This window comes from Coenobita brevimanus, chromosome 110, assembly GCF_032717465.1.
Source record: "Coenobita brevimanus isolate Jiangsu-jjx chromosome 110, ASM3271746v2, whole genome shotgun sequence".
NCBI lineage: Eukaryota > Metazoa > Arthropoda > Malacostraca > Decapoda > Coenobitidae > Coenobita > Coenobita brevimanus.
Window position 1 is genome coordinate 48246660 of NC_137063.1, and position 24899 is coordinate 48271558.

Sequence of the window (24899 nt, forward strand, 5' to 3'; positions counted from 1 at the left end):
CTTTACACAAGTATATAGCATACCATGGGATATAACCATTCTGCTGCTACAGTCAAACTACAGTATGTACAAACCAGTAGTAGTATTCTGTTTTGGATTTAAGACAAAGTTCTTATGAAACAATGGTAACCCATTTAAACTCCAAAGGTGTGCGACTGACCATGTTTCACCACCATCATATCAAATAATGAGCTACATAGTCATTGAATGCCAGAAGCCAACCAAGGAGCAATTATCACACAGGATAAATCATTGTCAATGGACCACAATAATCCTTCAGATGTGTATGTGTGTGTGTGTGTGTGTGTGTGTGTGTGTGTGTGTGTGTGTGTGTGTGTGTGTGTGTGTGTATATATAAATATATATATATATATATATATATATATATATATATATATATATATATAATGTATATATATATATAAAATCATTTTGTTTTTGACGGCTCCAAAATGCTTGCATGCATCAGCCTAGGTCACCTAATGGCAGCACTATGCTGAACGATCTCAGGCAGTTTCCCTATTCAGTTCCTGATCCCCGAGGTCACATTCAATGACCTTGTCCCAGGTCTTTTTTGGTCTACCTCTCGCTACTCTACCCCTAACATTAACACTTCTCACCTTCTGCATCGCACCCTCTATCATCCCCCATCCTCTCCACATACCCAAACCATCTCTCTCTCTCTCTCTTTCTCTCTCTTTCTATGACATCTGCCTTGATTCTGTGATACATTCAGAAGATTTACCCAATTTTCCAGACAATGAGCAATGGCAGCAGTGATAAAAAAATTTCAGGGTTGCAGTGACAACTGAACATAATGCCTCCCAGTCAACATCCAAGATTAACTTTTTTTTCAGTGTTTGGCTGAAGTATATTCGTCATTTCATTCTTATGGCTGGTAATGAAATACCAACCAATACTCCTGAACAGAACAGCCTGCACATCACAATTTCAGCACCGCAAAAACTGCTTATTAAATGGTTCTGTTCCAATGCTACAAAGCCAAACCATATTTGCAGTGCTCGATATACACATGTACCTTTCACACTGACTTCACCAAACTTATCAACAAATTATTTAAAAATGGCATTATAATATATGAAAATGAAATGCACATCTTAGAATTCTACTATGAAGTCTTCTTAGTAACTGTGCATTCATCCAATCCCACGATAAGCTGAGAAATATTAAGCGTAACAAAAACACTGATAACTGAACCAATGGAGTCTGCCGAGTAAATCCAGTAAAGGAAGTAGTGGTAAATAATGCTAAATAAATACTAAAAATACATCTAGCAATGTAGATGGAAGAGTACAAAAACAGACATCCTACACTTGTCATCCCCCTAGGGTCACCTCTACCTAAAATGATACACTATACTTGCCATTGCTCTGGTTTATGTCTCTACCTAAAATAAAAATACTACTGGAAATCATGTTTGGACACAGAGGTACAATATGATACACTACAATGGTGTCTGACCAATAAAGATCACGGCTTAAACTTCACATAAATGACACTGGCTCAGTCTCCATACAAATGAGCAATCCTTCCATACATAAAAAACATTGCATTTTGTTGTTAAAGCAACTGATGCTTTATGGAAAAAAAAAAAAAAAAATCAAATTACAGTTCAGCTAATCTCCCTTGTAAATCCAATGCACTTAGCAGTGAAGACAACCACACACTGTGACTCAACAGGTGTGTAAAGATCTGGAAAAGCTACCTGTCCCAAACTTTAAAATTGTTCCACCATCACGAGAGGAAGAAGGGGGATTCTACAAGCACATTTATATACTCAGCTGTACCCAGTAGGAATGAAAAACATTAGGTTAGCCATTATGATACAATAATAATACAGCAAATAATAAATAATAATTATTACTTTGGCTACCTGTTTTGGTACCAGCTTTGCAATCGTATAATCCAAGTTTCTCTCCCTCCCTCCCTCTCAAACGACACATGCTAGACTGGCTATGCAGGGGCGGGGGTGTCAGACGGTGAAGCGGTTCTTGGCAGTGGAGCCAGACTTGACCATGGTGTCCTTGTGGGCCTGGAACCCAATGGTAACGTGTCGGGGGATGTTCAACCGTTCCTTCAACACATTGCTGCCAAGTTGTAAGGCCATTATAGTAACTGCATATACCACAGCATAAACTAAGAAATCCACAATGTTTGGGTCCAAACACTTTATGAAAAATGTGGTATTTTGAAAATTTGAATCACAATAATTATGAGAAAAACTTGCAAAAAATCACTCTACAATACCATGAACAGTAAATCCAATGAATTACAGTATTTTATATTAGTATATCATCAGCTGTTTTACCTGTCCACAAATAAACTTTGTCTTCAAATATACACAGATGGATTGAGGACTGACGGCAACAATGCCCCGACTGCAGGAAAAAACACTTTGAAAAGGGGATTTTTTGGAAATAGGCTGTTTGGATTTGGGAGACTGTACTGTATTTCAAGTCAAAACTGCTAAAAATCATGTACTATATATAAGTACAGGCATACCCCAGTTTAATGATGTAATTGGTTAGGCAGAACCCCATCGTTAGACGGGGTATTGTATATCTGGGTACTATTAACATGTAATGTGGAACATTTACCAGCCTTGGGTTTCCCCCCAAACCAAGCCCAAAACCCACCTAAACAAGCCCAAAAACAAGTTTCAAGCCAACCTAAATGGCCTAACAGCTGTCAAGGAAACTAACCTAAGCCTAACAACTGTAAATAACTCACTAAATCAAATAAATAAAATCTAAAAATCATCAAATATGTCTAGAAATATCAAGCTTAGTAAACTGTACCCCAAAATGACAAAGTTCACCCCACCTATGGCTAAAACACATTAATCTAAGTCTGAAAACATTTATAAATCAACCTAAACACACATTTTTAGTATATCATCAAAATCGGTTAAAAAAATAAAAACCCATCATAAAACTGGGGTTTGGCCATCATTAGGCGGGGTATGGTGGTATTTCTACCCCTATCATTAAGCCAACGTATCGCATCTAGGGGTAATGTATATCGACGTATTAAGTTATATACAATGACTTCCTCAGATGGTTCATGATCAGTGTAGGGGTGCAACAAGGTTGTGTGATGTCCCCACGGTTGTTCAGCATATATATGGATGGGGTGATGAGAGAAATAAAAACATGAATAATGGAGAGAGGGAGGACATTGGTAATGAAAGGTGATGGACAGAGAAACTGGGAATCCCACGCGACCAGGTAAAGGCCCTCCTTCTCCTTGACAATGCACCTGCCCACCCGTGCGACAAGGACTTGGTGGCTGAGAATGGCTGCATTATGTGCATGTGTCTGCCACCTAATACTACTGCTCTCATCCAACCAATGGACCAAGGAGGGATCGTGGCAATGAAGCGGCTATACCGACGGAAGTTCCTGGATGAGGTGATGGTTGTTCTCGAGGACGAGGACAAGCACAGGGAGGGACGGGACACGCGAGGCCAGCGGACTTTGGAAAACCTTCACCGCTACAACATCAAGTCTGCCATTTACAACTGGGCCAATGCATGGAAGGAAGTCCCTGTCAAGACTCTAGAAAATGGTTGGTCTCGTCTGCTTCTCGGAACGGATGTGGAGCACGATTTCCTAGGTTTCGACGTGGATGACGTCCATGCACGTCTATGTGCGCATGGGGACTATGTTGATGTGGACGAAGTGCATGAGTGGTTAGATGACAACGAGGGTGATCCTGGGTATCAGACCCTGTCTGATATCAAGATCGCATCTTCAGTTGCAGGTGTCAGTACCCAGCTTGAAGATTCTGACGAGGACGGCGACGATGATGTGGACTCCTCTCAGCATGACACTACTCCAGCCATCCCCAAGCTGAGCGCACTCCGGGAACACTTAGAATTCGTTCTGGACTACCTGGAACACCCAGACTGCGACAGGGAGATGGGCCCCTTGGGACTTGTGGACGAAGTGTGTGATTTCAGGCAGCGCATCAATTATCGTCAGAATCATCGTTCCTTGCGTCAATCAACGATTGACAGCTTTTTCAAGCTCATGACCCCCGCTGTGCCCAGCCCTGGCTCCACTCCATTGCCTCCACCAAGACAGGCCCTCATGCTCCAAGCCACAGCCCAGCACATCAGCCACGGTGGAGTCACCGCTCGACATGAATTTGCGCCTATCTTCAGAGTCGTCAGCAGTGGGTACGCCATCACCACGACCCAGCGACGCACCCCTAGGTCACCTGCATGTGCTACTCTCAGACTCTGACAGTGATTAGATACCAATAACTCCTCCACTAGAACACACGGGAATTTACAGTGTTGTGCAGTGAAAAAAACAGTGCATAGTGTTAAGGATTTAGAGTTGTAAGTGAAAAGACAAAAGCTTAATGGACTGAAAATGTAACGTAAATTAATTCGAGTGTGTTTTGTTTAGAAAATGGTTTCAAGAGTGGAAAGACTTAAAGTGCAGAGTGCAACACTTATTTCATTAAGGTACAATGGAGCGCAAGTAAGACAAGAGTGCGCAGTGTTAAGAGAATGAAATTCTGAGTGCAAATGACTAAGTTCTCTGCAAGACTTCATGAACAGTGTACTGCAGGTGCTTCAGGAAATCTTTCTTACTGCCAGAGTCTGAGAGGAGGCGGTTATTCATCGAGATGGCCAGGGACTTGCTGTAAGTACCCAGAATGTTTCATATTGTACTGTACTGTATTTTCCATACTGTACTTACCTCTAACACCTCATTTCACTCTTTTATGTCCCTTATTGGTGTGAATAGGGTATTAGGTGCTATGCATGTGCAGTAGGGAGGTATTTCTCTGAGTTAGGGTCCATAAGTACCAGTCCATAAGCCAGGGACTTGTTGTAAGTACCCAGAATGTTCAGTATTATATAAACTCACCTCTAAACCCTAATTTTTATGGTTCTTTTGCATTTCTATCTATCTATCTATTGCCAGACGCCATAATCCTGTACGGGGTGGCCATTTGACTCCGAGTTATTTGTTTTACAGGGAGGGGCACTAACCCTCCACCAACCCACTTGACACGTAGGGAGCACGTATGGTTTGGTTATATGGTTACCACCCAGCATTGTAAATGGTTTCTTGGCTTACAGGAAACCATTTGGCTTGTCACTCAATGTAAAGCCACCTGTAATGGAAAGAAAAGCAATAAGTAGTGCATTTATTTCAGTTTTTTATGTCCCTTATTGGTGTGATTTGGGCCTTAAATAGGTGCTATGCATGTCCAGAGGGAGTTGTATAGGTGTTTTTCTGAGTTAGGATCCATAAGTACAAGTCCAGGAGGCTGGTGCCCACTATCCGGACAGGACCACTTTCCGGACATGCCTTTGGCTCTATTACGTCGGATAGTGGAGGGATTACTTACCAATATGCTGGGAATCAAACCCGGGACTCTCAGGTGAGAGCCAGGCAGCATACCACTACACCACGACCAGGTGTAGGCCCACACTGGGGGCGGAGGGACATTGGTTGCAAGATTGTGACAATGTGAGTTAACTTTTACCTGGTCATGGTGTAGTGGTATACTGCCAGGCTCTCACCTGAGAGTCCCGGGTTCGATTCCGGCATATTGGTAATATATTGGATGATTTTACCTGTGTACAGTACAGGTTTCTCTCTTCAAAGTGATGGTTACTGAGAGAGAAGATGACTCCTAGTGTGATGTTACAGTGAATGGGGAGAGACTGGAATTGATGAGAGCGTTCAAATACCTAGATACAGTGACAGAAAAGAGAGGAAAATGTGCAAAAGCAGTGGAAAGTAAAAAGACACAAGGAAGGTAAGTAGCTAGTGCTATGAAGGCCTCACTTTTAACAGAAGCTTGAGAGTTGCAGCAGCACAAGGCTTACATGAAGAAGTGTTAGTGCCAACTTTAACATACGAATGTGCAACTCTGGTGTGGCATGAAAATGAAAAGTCAAGAGTAAGAGAAGTGGAGATGGGACAACTGAGGAATATATGTGGAGTACAGAGAGTGGATAGGATACGAAATAATGTGATTCGTGAAAGATGTGGGGTGAGGAAGTCTGTGGACACAAGAACTGAAGAGAGTGTACTGAGATGGTATAGTCATGTGGAGAGAATGGATAACAATAAAGTGGTGAAAAAGGTGCATCTGAGTTCATCTGAAGGAAGGACGAGGCTAAGCAGGCCAAGGAGAAGGTGGAGGGATGTGGTGGATGAATGTGTGAGGAGAGGTATGGAAATCAGTGAGGCTAGGGGACTGCCAAGAGATCGAGCTGGCTGGATGAATGTTGTGATGAAGTGCATGATCAGGGAACTGGCACCCTTTTTTAATGCGACAGCGTCCAGATTGACTATACTGGATATGTTTACATGAAGCCACAGAATGCAGAGAATGTTTTGGGGGTATATATCACATAGATCCAAGATTCCAGGGACTTGAATGATGAGTGAATGGAAGTGTGGCCCATTGGAGTGGACAAACTTGGGCTGTCTGGAAGTTGCTACACCTCACCCTGCCCTAGGGTGGGAAAGGAGGTCCAGATGATGATGATGATGATGATATACAATAACACCTCCATATGCACACACCAACACCCAAACCCACAGCCATCCAAGTGAATCCTCCATGAACACCCACCAAACATTCATTCCTTCAGAGACACACAAGTGCATCTAGCCTGGCTATGTTATGGCCATCACCCTTCCCAGTTTCAGTATGGTACCAACACAAAACAAAACTCATAACAATCTAATAATCCTTACTGTAATGCAGTTCCTCCACAAAAAAACACACTTACTCACCTCACCTTCACTACACAATCTTTCTAACACAACCCCAACTACAGAAATCAAGAAGAACATGGCAAAAGTGGGTGTCCCGCAGTCTACTGGATTCACGTTCACATAAGCCTGGATCCACAACAATAGCATTACCAACTTGCCATTATTCTTTATGTAGTTTAATTCTTAAAAAAAAAAAGGTGTCCTCACAAACTATGCTTATGTAAGCAGATTGCCTACGGTACATGTAAATTATTTACATGTTTGAATCTCAGCAGAACTTAGATCCTTAATCCATCCATCCATCATCCAATCCTACATTGCCCCAAGAGGAGCGTAGGAGCCTGGGGCTAGGCAGTTGGTCTCGACATTTAAGATGAGAGTGACCAGCCTCACTCATCCCTGAGTGGCATTACATGAGCAAGCAACCCCAACCACCCCTTGGATATAAACCTTCACCGGCTCAATCCGACTGGAGCACAATAATTACCCACTAAACCACCAGGTGACAAAATTTGGTTATATGGTTACCACCCAGCACAGTAAATGGTTTCCTGGTGTACTGGAAACCATTTGGCTTGTCACTCAGTGTAGAGTCACCCACAGGCAGGAAAAGGAAAGAATGAAGGAAAGAAAGACAGAAGAGGGAGTGTAAAGTCACCAGTAGGCAGAAGGACACAGAAAGACAGAAGAGGATGGAAGGAAAGAAGGATGGAAAAGAGGAAAGGGCAGACACCCAAGAGCAGCAATACATCGAGTGAGTGGATGGCGAGCACCCCCACCTACCACCAAACATAATTCTAAACCTGAAACTGACACCATAACAAGAACACTACTAATATAATGCACATACTTACCCAATTTTAAGGATGCTTTCATTCTTCTTAACATCTGCAGTCCACACTCCAATCTTGTCTCCCTTACTGCGTACATTTACAACAGCACCACACACCTCATCACTGTGCTCTTCGAATGCTTCACCAATCATCAGAAGTAACTGGAATAAATTCATACAGACAACTGACATAGCTGAACAAATCATCATGATAAAATAAAAAATATCCTTCTTTCCATCCATCCTCTTCTGTCTTTCTTTCCTTCATTCTTTCCTTTCTTCTGCTTGCAGGTGACTTTACACTCCCTCTTGTGTCTTTCTTTCCTTCATTCTTTCCTCTTCCTTCTGACTGTGGGTGACTCTACACTGAATGACATGCCAAATGGTTTCCTGTACACCAGGAAACCATTTACTACGCTGGGTGGTAACCATATAACCAAATTTTGGCGCCTGGTGGTTTAGTGGGTAATAACGGTGCTCCAATCAGACTGAGCCAGTGAAGGTTTATATCCAAGGGGTGGTTGGGGTTGATTGCTTACATAATGACACTCAGGGATGAGTGAGGCTGGTCACACTCATCTACTAACTTGCCTAGCCCCGGGCTCCTACGCTCCTCATGGGGCAACGTAGGATTAGATGATGGATGGATGGATGGACAATTACTTGCACTGTGAGAAAAATGAACAAATCTAAAATGAGCTGAAGTAACAAGCCAATTGCAGTGTAAAGCTAAAGTACTAGTACAGTTATGCAAATTACAATATATTCAATGTGACTGAAGACTGGGTAGATTCCTGTTAGACATCAGCACTGGGTAACAAAGATGCCACTCTCTGACAGTGGGAAGTTGTACGCAAGACAAAATTTCAGATTTACCATGCTACCTATTGTCATGTGGTGATGTAGCATTAAGTTTCACTTAGTTTTTTAAGGCTCCAACATGCTTGCACGTGTCAGCCTTGGTCACCTAATGGCGGCTCTCCATGCTGCTCGATCTCTGGCAACATCCCTATTCAATCCCTTATTCCTGAGGTCACACTCAATGACCTCATTCCAGGTCTTTTTCACTCTACCTCTCACAACCCTACCCCTAACATACCACTTCTCACTTCCTGCACCCAACTGTCATCCCCCATCCTCTCCACATCCCCAAACCATTTCAATCAACCTCTCCTCATTACAACACCAATACACTCTAGTCTCATCCTACCTCTTAACTCTTCTATCACAGACCTAACACCCCTAGGCCTCGCACTCAAGGATGCACAGCACATCCACCTAATCACTATCATTTCTGTATGTTTAAGCCTGTGAAATATCTTCTCCCTTTACTGCCCAGACCTCACTACCATACAGCATTACACTCTTCACACAAGCTGCATACAAAGATCCTTTAGCACGGAGGGAGAGCCATCTCAATGTCAGGATAGCCAACAGCTTCCTGAACTTCTTCCAACCACTCCTCACTCTAGCCACAAAGCTAGCTCCAGCCCCACCTCCAGCACAAAACATCACCCAATAACAAAACTCTTCCACACACTCGAGCAACTCACCTGCAAGATCTATCCTTTCATGCCTGACAATCTCCACACACTCTCCCCAACAGACTGCACACATGAAATCAGCGTTGTCTTGCAGTCTAACTCTAATATCACTACATCTCTTATGCACCTACTTATCACAAACACTGCACAAGATGGAATTACTTCTCACACCATTGTGGCAGACTTCACATGGCCACTCTTCCTCTTCTTTGACAGTACTGCCACCAGCCCTAGATACCATCATCTTTGTTTTATCTGCATTAACTCTCAAGCCCTTGTGCCCCATACCATTCCTCCACTTCCTAAATCTTTCCTCCACCTCCCTATCATTCTCTGCAATCAACACCAAATCACTGACATACAACATCTCCCACAAGAGTCCATTTCTGAAGTCATGAGAGAGAGCTTCAAGTACCATGATAAACAACAAGGGGCTGGAGACTGACCCCTGATGCACACCAACATTCACAAAAAACTCATCACTCATACCTCCATTCACTCTTACCTGGGTGTAAGCACCCACATACAGAGCCATAACCACCCTAACTAGCCACTCCTCGATCCCTAGCTTTCTCATTGCCCACTTCACCACCTCCCTAGGGACTCTATCAAATGCCTTCTTCCAATCAACAAAATCCAAGTACAGATCCTTTTTCTTTCCTATATATTTTTCCTGAAGAAGTCGAACAATGAATATGACATCAATGGTCCCTCTGCCTGGCATCAACCCAAACTGCATCTCATTAATGCTCACTCTTTCTCTAATCATTTCTTCTAGAACTCTTTACATAACCTTCATTATCTGGTCCAAAAGCGTAACGCCACAATAATTTCCTCTTTCCAGGACATTACCCTTCCCCTTTACACATTTACAATCACTCTTCTTGAATTATGAACTACTACAGTATATTATAAAAATGCCGTTCTTATAGAACATACCATTATTTACATAATATAAGAATCTTACCATCCAATCATCATCCAAGCCTATGTCACCCATAAGGAGCGTAGGAACCTGGGGCTAGGCAAGTTGGTCCTGACATTTAAGACGAGAATGACCAGCCTCATTCATCCCTGAGTGGCATTACACGAGCAATAAACCCCAACCACCCCTTGGATAAAAACCTACACAGGCTCAATCCAATTGGAGTGCCGTAATTACCCACTAATGACCAGGTGCCATAATATTGTTATATGGTTACTACCCAGCATAGTAAATAGTTTCCTGGTGTACAGGAAACCATTTGGCTTGTCACTCAGTGTACAGTTACCCAAAGGCAGAAGGAAGAGGAAAGAATGAAGGTAAGAAAGAAAGAAGAGGGAGTGTAAAGTCACCCACAGGCAGAAGAAAGAGGAAAGAGTGAAGGAAACAAAGACAGAAGAGGAAGGATGGAAGAGAGGAAAGGACAGACAACCAAAGCAGCAGTACATCATCTTACAAATTACATTTAATTCTGCTAACTTTACAAGAATCTTAAGCATAGTACAGTACTCTACTACAATAGCAAAAAAGAATAGTGGTAGTTGTAAGAAATACTGTACACATCTGTGAAAATACGAAGCAAAGACATCTACTCATTAAAGATTAGAAGACATTTACAATATGGTCTGAGCAAGGATGGATATGACAAGTGAAAGTGGAATACTGTATCTGAGTGGGTAAGAGATCTGGAGGCATGTAAGGCTAAGGTGAATACACAGATTATGGTAAATGACTCTAAATACACAATATAGTTAAAGAAGTATAAGAAATGAAGGACAGCACAAGTAGAATGTAAATGTAAATGACAATGGTAGAGTTCCGGTGAGAGAAGGCTGTACGTCCTGCCCTAAAGAGACTCCCAACATTTAGGGACAAGACACGTAGTTTACTGTAACCAGGAAACCATTTACTGCACTGGATGGTGACCAGATAAAACAATGCTTGGTAGTCTAGTGAGTTATGGCACTCCACCCTGATGGGACCTGCAAGAGTTTACATCTGTGGGTGGCTGATGTTTATTGCTTACATAAGGGCCAGAATATCTCTGTGGTAGACTCACGCTTCACGACCGTAGAGTTGGCAGTTTGAGCCTGCACCAAGGAAGCACATTTCTGGTGAAAGATGTAGCAGTCTCTCCAAGGATCTCTCCTTGCCCTGCAAAGCTATATGGTCCATTGGTCCAAGCTCATGGGATTCACCCTTTACTGCTTACTAAATGCCACTCGGGGGAAATTGCAGCTGGTTACACTCGTTTTAAATGTCAGGAATGAACAGTTTAGCCCAGAGGCCTTACACTCCAGAGGGGCAGAACAGGGTTGGATGATGGATGGTAAAAATAAGTACCTGGAATACTTGATGGTCACCTATGGCTTAAATTATATGGACTATTGTAGCAGCCGTGGCTCAGTGGGTTAGAGCGCTCCGCTCTGACCGTAGGGTCGGAGGATCGAATCCACCCAAGGGTCATTGGTAGACATCAGGAAGGGCATCCGGTCATAAAATGCTACACGCTCCAATCCAAAGTCCTCTACCCAGGGGCAACGCCTTAGCCCTTGTCCAAAAAGGGGTACCTGGCGTAAAACTCACTTCTATTGAAGCTTAGCCTTGGGGCCTCCCATGCCCCCAGCCCTCCAGGACCCCTATGGGTAACAAGGGATTGATTTAACTTGGCAACTGACTGAAATGTCTTTCTCCCCTACTTTGTACTTTTCCATTCCTGTTTATGGATCCATAACTCCTTAAGCACTAGTGAATGTTGGGTTAATATGATGATGCACTTTATTCTTGATATAAAATTCCTTCCAAATTTTACAAGTTATTCACAGTAAAAGTCCTCTCATTCGGCATCTGGTCTTACGGTATTTCCGGGGTTTTGGCGGTTTTGATAAATAGCCCCATTAGGAAAGTTCTCTGCTCTTCCAGCACATATGCTGATCCAATCGGCACCTGCAACGGGGTTGCCGGCTCGCCGCTGCTACCCACGTGCTCATAGTTGCCAATTTGGCACTGTTGGCACTAAATCTAGCGCTTTTCATAATGTGGCACTTCTCATGATGATTTAGTGCCAATGAATATTAGATTTTTTCCTATATCTAGTGCATTTTGCAGTCCAATTTAGCATGAAAATCTGAACAGCTCACATATAGTTTAGCACCTTTTAAAGATGAGCTTAGCACTTTTGAAGATTTCTGCTTGCCAAAACTGCATGCACCGTCGGCCATCATGACTCATGAGTGTTTGGCTTTGTGAGCGGGACCTTTCGAAAATTTGGAAATTTTGTTGTCCTATTTTATGGTGTACATATGTAAATACACCTAGGTTAGGGTAAGTTCATATATACTGTATCATTAAATACATTAAATATAAGTTGCTTATTAAATATTTAGTGCTTTGGGTGGACCAATATTGCTTGCTATACATTGACTGCATTGGGGTGACTGACCATGATTGCTAGAAACTTTTTGGCAAGTCTTCCCGGTCATCCGGCAGTTTCTGCTCTTTCGGCACCTACTTGGTCCTGGAGATGCCGAATGAGAGGACTTTTACTGTACATAACACACAAATAATATTCATACATCAAGATAACCTTGTAAATTATACTGTTGCCCATCATAACATGTCATGGAAATACTTACAGCAAATACCAATTTATTTATCAGTCAGAGATGGATGTACTAAGTCCATGTCCTTCCCATTTATGGTTTTGTAAGAGTAACATGGCTTCTTTCACCACAAAACTGTAAGTGATGGTTGCTATACCTTCTTGCCTAAACAACTCTCATAAGCTGGTTAAACCGTTTAGAGATCGTGTTAATGGTCAGGTTATAAAGATGCAGAAAGTATACTTGTTCCAACATGGCAGAAATATTGGTAAAATGAACCCCTACATGCTTTCATCAATTCCATAGTGATGCCACAATTTAGTATTTTGTTCTGGATAATTCTGTTCAGCTTAATTCAATCTCTTCTCATCAAAGGGTTACCTACACTCTCTCCATTAACCCATTCAGAAATGGTGAAACACTTTAGTGCTAGAAATGGTGAAACACTTTAGTGCTAGAATTTTCCTCTAGCCAATGCCAGATTATTCTTATTTAGCTTCGGGAAAACTAAAAGAATTATCTAACATACCCTTGGGTTTGTACATTATCCACCAGGGCCTTGGCAGAATTATGATAAATTATATAAACTGGAGATTATTGTATATGGATGTACTGTAGTGGCTGCCTTATTAATACTATACCTGACATGGGCAGGCAGCTAATGAGAGTTAATACGAATTCTATTATCTTTCACAAATTAGACAACAACTGGGATTACTTAGTAATGAATTTTTGCAATAACATCCAGAATGTTTTCTGAGGTCTGCATAAAATGCTAGGCTTGGTCAACTACCATGGCTTAGTGAAGGAGAGTAAGAAGAAAGTGGATGAAGAGTTTGGGAGGAATCTGAGTGTGAAATGGATGGATTAAGAAATTGTTTTGGAAGGAGGTAAAGAAAGTAAGGCAGTGTGAAAGGGGAAATAGTAAGGGAGTGAAAGATAGGAATAATAGATTGTTGGTGGAGAAGAGAGAGAAATTGAGGAGATGGAAAGAGCACTTTGAGGATTTGTTGAATGTAGAGAGTGAGAGTAGTGTGAGTATAGGTGGTTGGGGAATGGCTGGGAGAAGAAGAGATGAGAGGAGGGAGGAAGAGATCAGTAGGGCGGAAGTAGTGGAAGCGATGAAGAAGATTAAGTTGGGAAAAGCCCCAAGAATTGATGAAGTGTGTGGTGAAATGCTTAGGTATGGGGGTGAGATTGTTGTGGAGTGGATATGGAAGTTGTGAAGATTGGCTTGGGAAGAAGGAAGGGTTCCACAGGACTAGAAATCAGGTATAATTGTTCCTTTAGACAAAGGAAAAGGGGAGAAAGAAGTATGTGGTAACCATATGGGTATTTGCCTTCTTAGTGTGACTGGTAAAATATATGGCAGAATACTCAATGATAGGGTTAGGCATATGACAGAGGAGCTAGTTGGAGGAGAACAAGGGGGATTTAGGAAGGGAAAAGGGTGTGTAGATCAGATATTTGTTCTAAGATGTTTAGTGGAGAAGTATCTAGAGAAGGGAGGGAAAGTGTATGCTGCCTTCATGGACTTTGAGAAAGCTTATGACAGAATAGATAGGCAAGGTATGTGGAAGGTATTAAGAATATATGGAGTGAAGGGGAAATTGTTGAGTGCTGTGAAGAGTATGTATGAGGGAACTAGGGCTACGGTGCGAGTTGAGTGAGTTCTTTTATCTAAATGTGGGACTGAAACAGGGTTGTGTGATGTCTCCATGGCTGTTTAATATATACATGGATGAGGTTGTAAAGGAGGTGTAAGGTAGGGCAGTGGATGTGGGGGTGGCTCTAATGAATGAGGGTGAGATTTGGAAGATTCCGGTGTTGCTGTTTGCTGATGATACAGTATTGTTGAGTGAAGATGAATGGGAGTTACATAGTTTGGTGAATGAATTTGGACAGTGTGTAGGAGGAGGAATCTGAAAGTTAATGTAAACAAAAGTAAAGTTATGGTGTTTGAGAGGAATGAAGTCACAGAATGTACAGTGAGGTTGGATGGTGAGGATATGGAGAATGTGAGTGCATTCAAGTACTTGGGTAGTGTGAGGAGTAAGGATGGAACTTTGGGGGATGAAGTGCATGAAAGGGTACAGCTGGGAAGGAAGGTTGTTGGTACACTGAAAGCAGTGAAGAGAAATAGAGAGGTGAGTATGGAAGTTAAGAAGTCACTGCATGATAGTATTGTGATCCCTACCCTGATGTATGGAAGCAAGACGTGGACCTTGCAAGGGGGGAACAAGTCAAGAGTGAGAGCAGTGGAAATGAGTTACCTGAGAGGAGCATGTGGAGTGACAGGTTGACAAATGAAGAAGTGAAGGAACGTTGTGGGGTGGATGTGGTTGAGAAGATTAGGAGAAGTACACTGAGGTGGTTTGGACACATGAAGAGAATGGAGAATGAAAGACTGACTAAGAGGGTGTATGTAGGTGAGGAGGAGGTAGGGAGAGGGAGGGGTAGACCGAGGATAAGGTGGAGGGATGGAGTAGAGAGGTATATGAGGAACGGGGGGTTGAGTTGGGGGGAGGGTAGTCAAATGGTGGGTGACAGAGGGACTTGGAGGCGTTTGGTCTGTGGCCACCCTTTGCGGGATTAGGGCGTCGGGCTATAGATAGATAGAAGATCCCATTCACCCACTGAGACTGGGATACCTTTATAATTTTATTCTTAATAACCCCTAGTGATCTCATTCAGGTTAAAATATGACTTCCAAACTGCTGGGATAGTTCCAGCCCTGATTAATCCCTTCAGTACAAGAGCCCTTCCTAAGCTGAATAATACTGCCTGATAAAAGTAAGAACAGGCTAAAAAGGACATCCCCTGGATTCAAAGGACTAAAACTTTAATCAAAATAAAATCTAATGCTCTTAAATTTGCTGCACCATGATGATACTTTCCTTTACAAGTTTCGGCAACACAAACTCCGCCTGGAACATCTTACCACCTCAAGCCACAAAATGGCAACCAAGCTGTAGCATCCAAGCCATGGGTTGGAGCCACTTACCACTTCCAGCCAGAAACCATCAAGGTCAGTTGCTCGCTGCTGCTTATTAAGGTTGATTAGCCAGCGCCCTCCTCGACAGTTGTTTTCATCCTCCCACATGGGCTTAATACCTTGCTTGAACATGGAGTAGTCACAGCCAACCTTTAACCTTGAGGCTGGTTCAATGTGGTTGTACAATCTGAAGAAAACAAATGGCAATCAATTCTTTACGTGCGATGATGCACAGATAGTGATTTGAAAGTCGAGCAGAATTTAAAATGTCAGAATTAATCAGGCAATGGAATATTAAGAGAGCAATATCCAATCCTATATTAACCCATTTGCAGTACAGTGGGTCTAAGGCTATGCTAGTGCATGCAGAACATCCACCAACCTATTCTCCATGTACAGGCTGATCGAATGAAGCACAGGCTACCGTTATACATTCTGCTACAATCATGAAAACTCAACATAATATTCAAAGGCTTCCCTTCTCAAGTACAGGTATGTCACCCTATAATACCTGCCTATATTATGTCATATGCTTTTTAGATCTGTAAATGACAGAGATGTGGAGGCAATTTGTTTGTGACCACCCCTTAGGGGATCAAGGCATCTGGCAACAAACACATACCATAGACAAATGTCATAAATATCTTGCAGTTTCTGTTTATGACCTACCTTACTTCCATTTGATCAATACACCCTCTACCACTCTGTTATTAATAAACAGTTACACAATAATCAATGCTTTCAAAAAGAGAGGAAGTTATCATACAAGTATACTGGTATGTTTACTGTGTATATTAATGAACATCCAGCACATGGGGGCATCTGACGGCTAATTATACAAGGCAATCTACAACACCAGTGTTACAGTATGTACATATTTGTCTCTACCTATTGCCATATACCTTAATCCCATAAAGCAGCCACAAACTGCAGTAATCTGCATGAAGATATAAGAGCACCTTATTTTGCAGTTTTCTTCAGAGTTTTCTTTACCAAAGCCCTTCATGGGATTCTCTGAGTATTTTATAAGTGCATTTTCAAGTTTAAACATTTCTTTTAATCTCCAACTGTGCCACAGACAGATGACTGCAATCTTGTGCTTTGTCAAAGGCACAGACACTCATCTTAGAATGCCATTTTTTTTTGTACAAAATTTCTTTTATCAGTGCTGATTATCCAAGCCCAAGCTAACCAAACTTATTCTAACCTATCCCTTACAATCCTATTTCTTATCAACTGGTAGATTCTCTTTATACAGCACTACACAATGCACTTCTGTACAATTTTACCAAGTCACTAAATCTTCAAAAGTACCGTACGTAAATTTTTCTTTTAATACTTAGGAGGTAGTCCTGTCTCCTTGAAGATTATCCAAATTATCTCCACGTCACCATATCCTCTCCCATCAGGATGCCCTCCCTCCAACCCAGACCCCCCTCTCACTTCTCCCACCACTTCATCCCTCCATTTGTCAACTAGCAAAATCAAGTAAATGACCAAATAACTTACGCCCAAAAGTCTTCCACTGTGTCAAAACTGGCAATCTCCATCTGACAATCTTCCCAGGTGCGGTTGCTCTCTGTCTTGAAGAACCATAGGGTCCATGTGTTCTGTAGCGGGTGCTTGATGAGCATCTCAGGGTTGACATCCCCAGTCTCCTTCTTCTCCTCCTCACCTGCTTGTTGCTTGTCATTCTGAAATCACACACAAATAATTAAGCTTTCAGGTAAATCCAGTGATAAGGTCAGTCTGTCCCTAATTGTTTTAACCCTACAAACCTAATCTAATGTAATCTAGCAATCTAACCTAACCTTTTCTAATGTGTAGAATGACTTGGGGGCAGATGGGCTTTGGGTCAGATTAATATGTTACAATGAACTAAAAATTAGCACCTGAAAATCATGTTTTATTTTCCAAATGCACACTCAAAAGATAGTGGTACAGTTTTGCTTCCACTAGGTAGTAGTTTCTTTGAACTGTTCTGGTGATTAATAAACTCTGGGAGCCTGAGGGGGAACATGCCCCTTAGGAAGGCATCATTTGCAACAGAAAAGGCTGTCAAAATCAAGCAGATCACACAAAAAGTCTTGAAAAACAGGTTTTAGCATAAAAAGTGAGAGCATATTTATAAACAATCACAGATAGTTTAGACAGTATCTGACAGGTCCGGTTCTGGTACTTGAATTATCACTGCTGTGATAAAGTTCAATGCCAAGCAAGGTTCATCCAAGCTGAAAAAGCACACCATTTTGAAGAAAATACTGTACTATCAAATACTACTGTCACAAATGTGTAAATTTCTGGGAGAGTTTAATACTGTATTTGTCATGATTTGCTTCCCCCCTACCCCCATCAAAGGCTGTGTTATGTTGCTCTGAGATGTAGGCTAAACCAACTTTTTTGTTGTTTAGTCTAGTGTACATAGCTTATATGTATGCACTGTATACGATATATATATACCTGTATTATACCGTATATATATGTACAGGTGCACCCCCAAATATGATACCCCTACATGCAATACCCCAGCTAAGCAATGCAGGTAGAAATATCAACATACTCTGCCTAATGATGGCCAAACCCCAGTTTAATGAAGGGTTTATATTTTTTTTTTGCAGATTTTGATATTTTAGACTTAAATTTTGTGTTTAGGTTGATTTATAAACTGTTTTTGGACTTATAATAATGTGTTTTAGTCATAGATGGGGTGAACACTTTTTTGGGGGTACAGTTTACTAAGTCTGATTTTTTTCCAGACACATCTGACGATTTTCAGATTTTATTTTTGGGTTAAGGGAGGTTTTAAGCTCCTTTTAGGTTTAGTTTAGCTTGTTTTAAAGTTATCTCGGGGCTTACGTGAGCTAGATAGTTGTTTTTGGACTCATTTGGATGAGTTTAGGACTTGGTTGGGGGGGGGGGGAACCAATGGCTCATAAACACATCCCTATGCTTTACATATTAAATCTACCTTGATGGGTTTTTACTTAACCAACTGCATAGTTATACCAGGGTATATATATATATTACCAGACACCTTAATCCCATACGGGATGGCCACAAACAAATCTCCTCCATGTCGCCCTGTCCTCCGCCATTTCACTGCCCTGCTCCCAACTCACATCCCCCTCTCTCACATACCTCTCCACCCCATCCTCGGCCTCCCCCTCCCTCTCCCCCCCCACTCCACATCACTCATATACACTCTCCTCGTTAGTCTCTCACCCTCCAGCCTCTCCACATGGCCAAACCACCTCAGTGTGTTCCTCCTAATGCTTCCTATTATATCCACATCCACACCACAATGCTCATTTATATCCTCATTTGTCAGCCTCTCTCTCCATGTGACTCCACAGGCTCCTCTTCAATAACTCATATCCACTGCTCTCACTCTTGACTTGCGTCCTTCCAACAACGTCCAAGCTTTACTTCCGTACGTTAGAGTTGGTATCACAATACCATCATGCAGCAACTTTTTAACTTCCATGCTCACTCCCCTGTTTCTTATCATTGCTTTCAAGGAACCAGCAACCTTTCTTTCTTGTTGTACCCTTTCAAGCACTTCACCCTCCAAACTTCCATCCTTACTCATCACACTCCCCAAGTACTTAAATGTACTCACATTTTCCATTTCCTCACCATCCAAACTCACTCTACATTCACTGACTTCACTTCACCTCTCTCAAAGACCATCACTTTACTCTTCCCTACATTTACCTTTAAATTCCATTTCTTACACACACTCCCAAACTCATCCACCAAGCCTTGCAGCTCCCCTTCATCTTCACTTATCAACACAGTATTATCTGCAAACAACAGTACAGGGAATTTCCAAACACTACCCTCTCTCACTTGGGCCACTACAATATCCACTGCCCTACCTTGTATCTCTTTTATTACCCCATCCATGTACAGATTGAACAACCATGAAGACATGACATATCCATTTCAACACAACCTTCAAAGAGAAAAATTCACTCAGTTCACCATCCACACGCACTGCAGCCTTAGCACTATCATACATACTCTTCACAGCATTCAACCACTTCCCATCTACTCCATATATTCTTAATGCTTTCCACAATCCTTGTCTATCCACCCTGTCATATGCTTTCTCCAAATCCATGAAGGCCACATACACCTTCTTTCCCTTCTCTAGAAACTTTTACACTAAAGATCTAAGAATGAATATCTGATCTACACAACCTCTTCCCTTCCTAAAGCCTCCCTGTTCTTCTCCACCTAATTCCTCTGATAATTCCCTAACTCTTTCAATAAGTATCCTACCATACACTTTTCCTATTACATTAAGAAGACAAAAGCCCCTATGATTACCACACACTTCTTTTTCCCCTTTTCCTTTGTACAAGGGAATAATTATACCTGACTTCCAATCCTCCGGGACTCTACTTTCCACCCAGGCCAATCTGTACATCGTCCACATCCATTCTACTACTATCTCTCCCCCAAGCTTCAGCAATTCACCACACACACCATCAATTCCCGGGATTTTTGCCAATTTGACTTTCTTCACTGCTTTCACAAGTTCTCTCCTACTGATATATATATATATACACAGTATATTCATCCAACATCTAATCCTATGTTGCCCCATGAGGAGTGTAGGAGCCAGGGGCTACACTATATGTATACCCGATATGTATATGTATATACAGTATATATATATATATATATATATATATAGATATAGATCTATATATATATATATATATACAGTAAGACATCACTATAACGGACTAATTGGGGCCCAAACCATTCTGAAAAATGCAAAATTCCAATAAAAGCAACATCCGGACTTCCCCCTGCTAATCCAGACTTTTTCCGATATATCAGACATTAGTCAGGATTGCATGAACAGTTTTTAAACTGTTTTGACTAACACTGTGGTACTGTACTGTGTTACAGCTTCACTATATAAATCAAATGGTATATATATAATAATACTGTACTATACATTGATAAACACATCTCTTATTATTAATCTTATTGTGGTGAACAAACTTGAAGTAGTTAGGCAGTCCAGACTGCTTCTGGCTTTATCAGACCTTTTCCGATATACAGGTATAAGAATTTAGTCCGGCAGCTCCTCGAGTCCAATAAAAGCGAATTCTGGTCTACTGAAGTCCGTCATATTGAGGTTTTACTGTATACTATACACAATAGTTACATAAATAAGCTATACTGGCTTAGTTTACAAGCCCACTCAGATGATAAAATACCAAAATTTGATTTCAGTAATAATCAACTTTTCTTCTATGGCATTTCTTTTGCAAACTGGTCTTTAATGATTATGCCAACTTGGGAGTCTGAAATGCAAACATCACCTATGGTAGGAAAGGATGTTACAAAGGTATAAATCAGACAAAATAATATCAGAACATAATTATCTGCATGTAAAAATGAATGAAAGTGGGCTTATTTGGGAGATGTCACCAGCATACCATACATTAGCTAATCACATTTCCTTGTGATTATTTTTTAAATGTGGCAACTGTTTCCACTTGATACTGTTTTTCATATTAATATCCAAAATTTTCTCACACATTCTACCAAAGAAGCAAGGTTCTGAAGACAAATCCCTATTATCCACCCTGCAACCTGTAGCTATTAACAATTAACCTACACTCAACCCTCGGCTATCACTCCCAATTGGTCCCGCTATGGCTGCGCTATAGCCGAAACCGTGATAGCCGAATTGAAGAACTTATGGAAATAATTCTGATTGGTGCCATGACCTCAATATTTACCCCTAAGATACCCTTTTTGTACCACATATTAACATATAATAGTCCAAAAATGAGCTTGTTTTATGATGTGATCACGATTCTTATAAATACCCCTCACAGTTGATTCACTGATGTTATATTTCTTCCCCACACTTCGCTTGGTCTCACCATTGTCTTTACGTTTCACATTTCCAGTTTATCTGCATAACTTAGGTTCTTCCTTTTCTTTATTTCCCTGCCAGGTGCCACAGCATTATGTTGGGTGATGGTAGGGGGACGGGGAGGGGGTACGTTGGCCATGGTCATATCATAAAAAAGGTTATTGTTCTTGCTGTCACTGTTCATGGTCTGACGGTGCGCACTTGAATGGTTTGGCAGCCAGGAGACTCGGTAGGGCGGCCAATCAGCGTTCGGCTGGCACTGACGTCACACGACCAATCACGGAATGAAGCTTTTGTTGGCTGGGCGAAGCACCGGAGCCCGGCCTTTTCGAAATTTTCGAACATTTCCAGTGCACAATAGCAGGCATTTAGTGCGTGATAAAGGTATTTGGGCAGTTTTTTATATAGGCGTGACAGCAAGATATGCTATAGCGGAACCCGTGATAGCCGAGGGTTGAGTGTACTGAACTATGTCTACTTTGGGCCAGGCTGTCAAATGAGGCAAATTCTGTCCAGTCCTAATACTAAAAAACAATTAACACCAGTCTCAAACATCCAATCTGGGCTTGGAAAATACCGTATATATTATAGCACCTTGAGCTGACAGGTCAAGTTGTTGCTAGTCTTTTCCTCCCTATTCATATATGCAGCAACATGCTTACTTTCTTACCTTCATAAACATCTAAAGCTGTAAACAACAGTAAAAATGGAATACACTCCTAGAAACATTTACTATTTAATGAATCACAACGTTGGGTCTGGTTAGTACTTGGATGGGTGACCGCCTGGGAATACCAGATGCTGTTGGCATCCCTACGTGTTAAGTGGGGTTGGTGGAGGATTAGTGCCCCTCCCTGTAAAACAATTAACTCTAAGCCCTTGACCACCCCGTTTGGGATACATGGCGTCTGGCAATGAATGAAACATCTGAGTGATTTCCTACTTAGCTGACAGAGAAAACAGATGAGAAAAACTTCAGGAAAACAACAGTGCTGGGAAACAAGTCATAAAGAAAAATTTTAACAGTATAGGGAAGTCAGGAACTTAAAAAGCCATTTCTTGTGATGTCCCTAATGTATAGTCTAACCACACCCAAAGCATCTGGGTTCCCAAATACTCTACATTAAGAAAATACTCCTTATCAAGAACTCCAAAATCTTGAGTGGAAGCTCTCCTGGATTTTCTCCAAATTTATTTTCCACTTTGTCCAATGACAGGCAGTGTTCCAAACTATTTTCTACTTTTGAATGCATCATATGGTAGGGAGTAAAAAGTGCAGTTTAGTGTTGCATGTTGGGTCAATTGTAAGTTAATCACTGGTTCTGTGCCAATCACCAGCGACAAAAATTCTTAATGCACATTTTACAGAAGACTGTGTTCAAGAAAGCCATTTGATTTGATAATTTCTAAAATAATGATGGAGTTAGGTTGGTCCTGCTTCCATACTACTACACTTCTTTATTGAAATGCAACTTACCTGCCTCATGATGATGTATGGTATTAATCACAATACGACTACAAACAACCCACAGCTCAGTATCATCTCCAAAAGCAACCAAATAACTCGACTGGTAAATATCACGTCGTACCACAAGAGACAGCACAGTAACCTTCTTGGCGTTAACGCTGAATACACAGAAAATTCGCAACACCTGCAGTTATCCAGAGCGGAAAGAAGGTCAACTTTTCCACGACCTGAACCCGGTCGCAACCTCTGTCATGTAATATTTTGCTTCACACCCACTCCTACGCTTATCTCAATGAATGAAAATGTGTCTGTAAATACCTGAAGCATCCCTACACCTCACACTGCAATGCTTAACATCATTACTAACAACAATACAGAAACAACATCTGCAAACATACCTCCATCACATCCAACCCATCATCAGCCATGTTGTCTTATGTCTTGGATGGTCTCCAGTTTGGGACGTCACACAAAACGAGCAGCGGCATGCGCAATTTTCGTAGCTGGCATATTTCTAGCGCCCTCCAGTCAGGAAAATTTTTACAATGACTCATTAATTGAAATGCCTTTTTCAGTTATTTTTTATTGTAATACAGTACTAAAAAATTTTGCTGAACTATATTGTTTCCTCCCACTCACGGAAATTATCGTACTATTAAGGACTTCCATTAATTACTCCACACTACTAGTCATATTTTCTTTGTCATGATGCATTAGCAAAGATGCTGCAACCACTCATCTAAAGAAAAAATTGAGATCAATCGTTGCAAAACGAAGCCTTACAGTATTAGCTTCATACGGACTTCGGTGGTGGCGGAATGTTTCCCACTTCAGGGATTCCAGCTGCCGCGGGATGCCCACTTGAAAATTTCATTCCATTTCCACCTACCCTTTCTTCGCCCGCTATTTCAGTAACTTTTTCCCTCCATATCTTTCCGTCTCACTCCATTCCTCCACCTGTCCCTACTGATCCTCTCATTCACTGTGTTCCATTCTTAAACAGAGAAAAGGTAAGGAGGATTAAGGGAGATGGGGAAGAGAAGGAGAGAGAAGTAAGAAATATGGGGAAAAGAAGACCCACTCGGCGAAGCGATCCCGACACCACAACCTCAGGAGGTGGACATGGGGAGGTGACCCCCACCCTAAGTGGAGGCAACGGGGAGACGCATAGGCGTCCCGCGCCACAACGACTCATCTCCCCCGTGAACCTATGCCCCTCTTCCACGCAGCCGGACCCCCAGGAAGTGCACCAATTACTCTCTGACGGGGAGAGCGCTTGCCAGTATCGGGGAGGGACTTGCCCTTTGACAGTCCCAAGTAGGCCGGCCATCTGTAGCAGTGTCCACCGGACCTGCCTCCACAAGAGGAAGAACGACCACCAGAGCTCACAGACCTACTTTACCCCAGGGGAGCAGCGGCACAGTAGCGTCCACCTGATCTACTGTAGGAGGAGTGTCCACCGGATGTCCTCCATCTGCCACCCACCTTTGAGAGCAGGCGCCTCAGACCATCAGCCAGACGACCTTCACCTGCAGTGCCCAGGAGGGCGGCGGGCCCGTGGTAGTGTCCAGTGGATCTGCCACTGGGGGAGAGACCACCAGTTGTCCCCCACCTGCACTTTTCCCCCGACAGCAGGAGGGCGGTAGAGTCCACCGGACCTGCTGCAGAAGCCAGAAAACCCGCCGGGCTTTCCCCTCCTACTGTCCCCGGGACAAATGGTCCCCCGGCAGTGTCCTCCAGACCTTTCAGCCTGAGGGAGTGTCCCCCAGATCTCCCTCGACCACTACCCCGGGA

At 42.2% G+C, this 24899-nt stretch overlaps 1 protein-coding gene across 1 annotated transcript; it reads right to left on the reverse strand.

Annotated features, from left to right (window-relative positions):
• Window positions 1–446: 446 nt before the first annotated feature.
• Window positions 447–23533, reverse strand: LOC145417373 (eukaryotic translation initiation factor 4E-like). The gene is made up of 5 exons (XM_080286046.1): window positions 23504–23533; window positions 17242–17426; window positions 15742–15919; window positions 7631–7770; window positions 447–2108 (listed from the first exon to the last, which is right to left on the reverse strand). The coding sequence occupies exons 1-5, from the start codon at window positions 23531–23533 to the stop codon at window positions 1994–1996; spliced, it is 648 nt and encodes a 215-aa protein (XP_080142172.1). The 3' UTR covers window positions 447–1993.
• Window positions 23534–24899: the final 1366 nt, after the last annotated feature.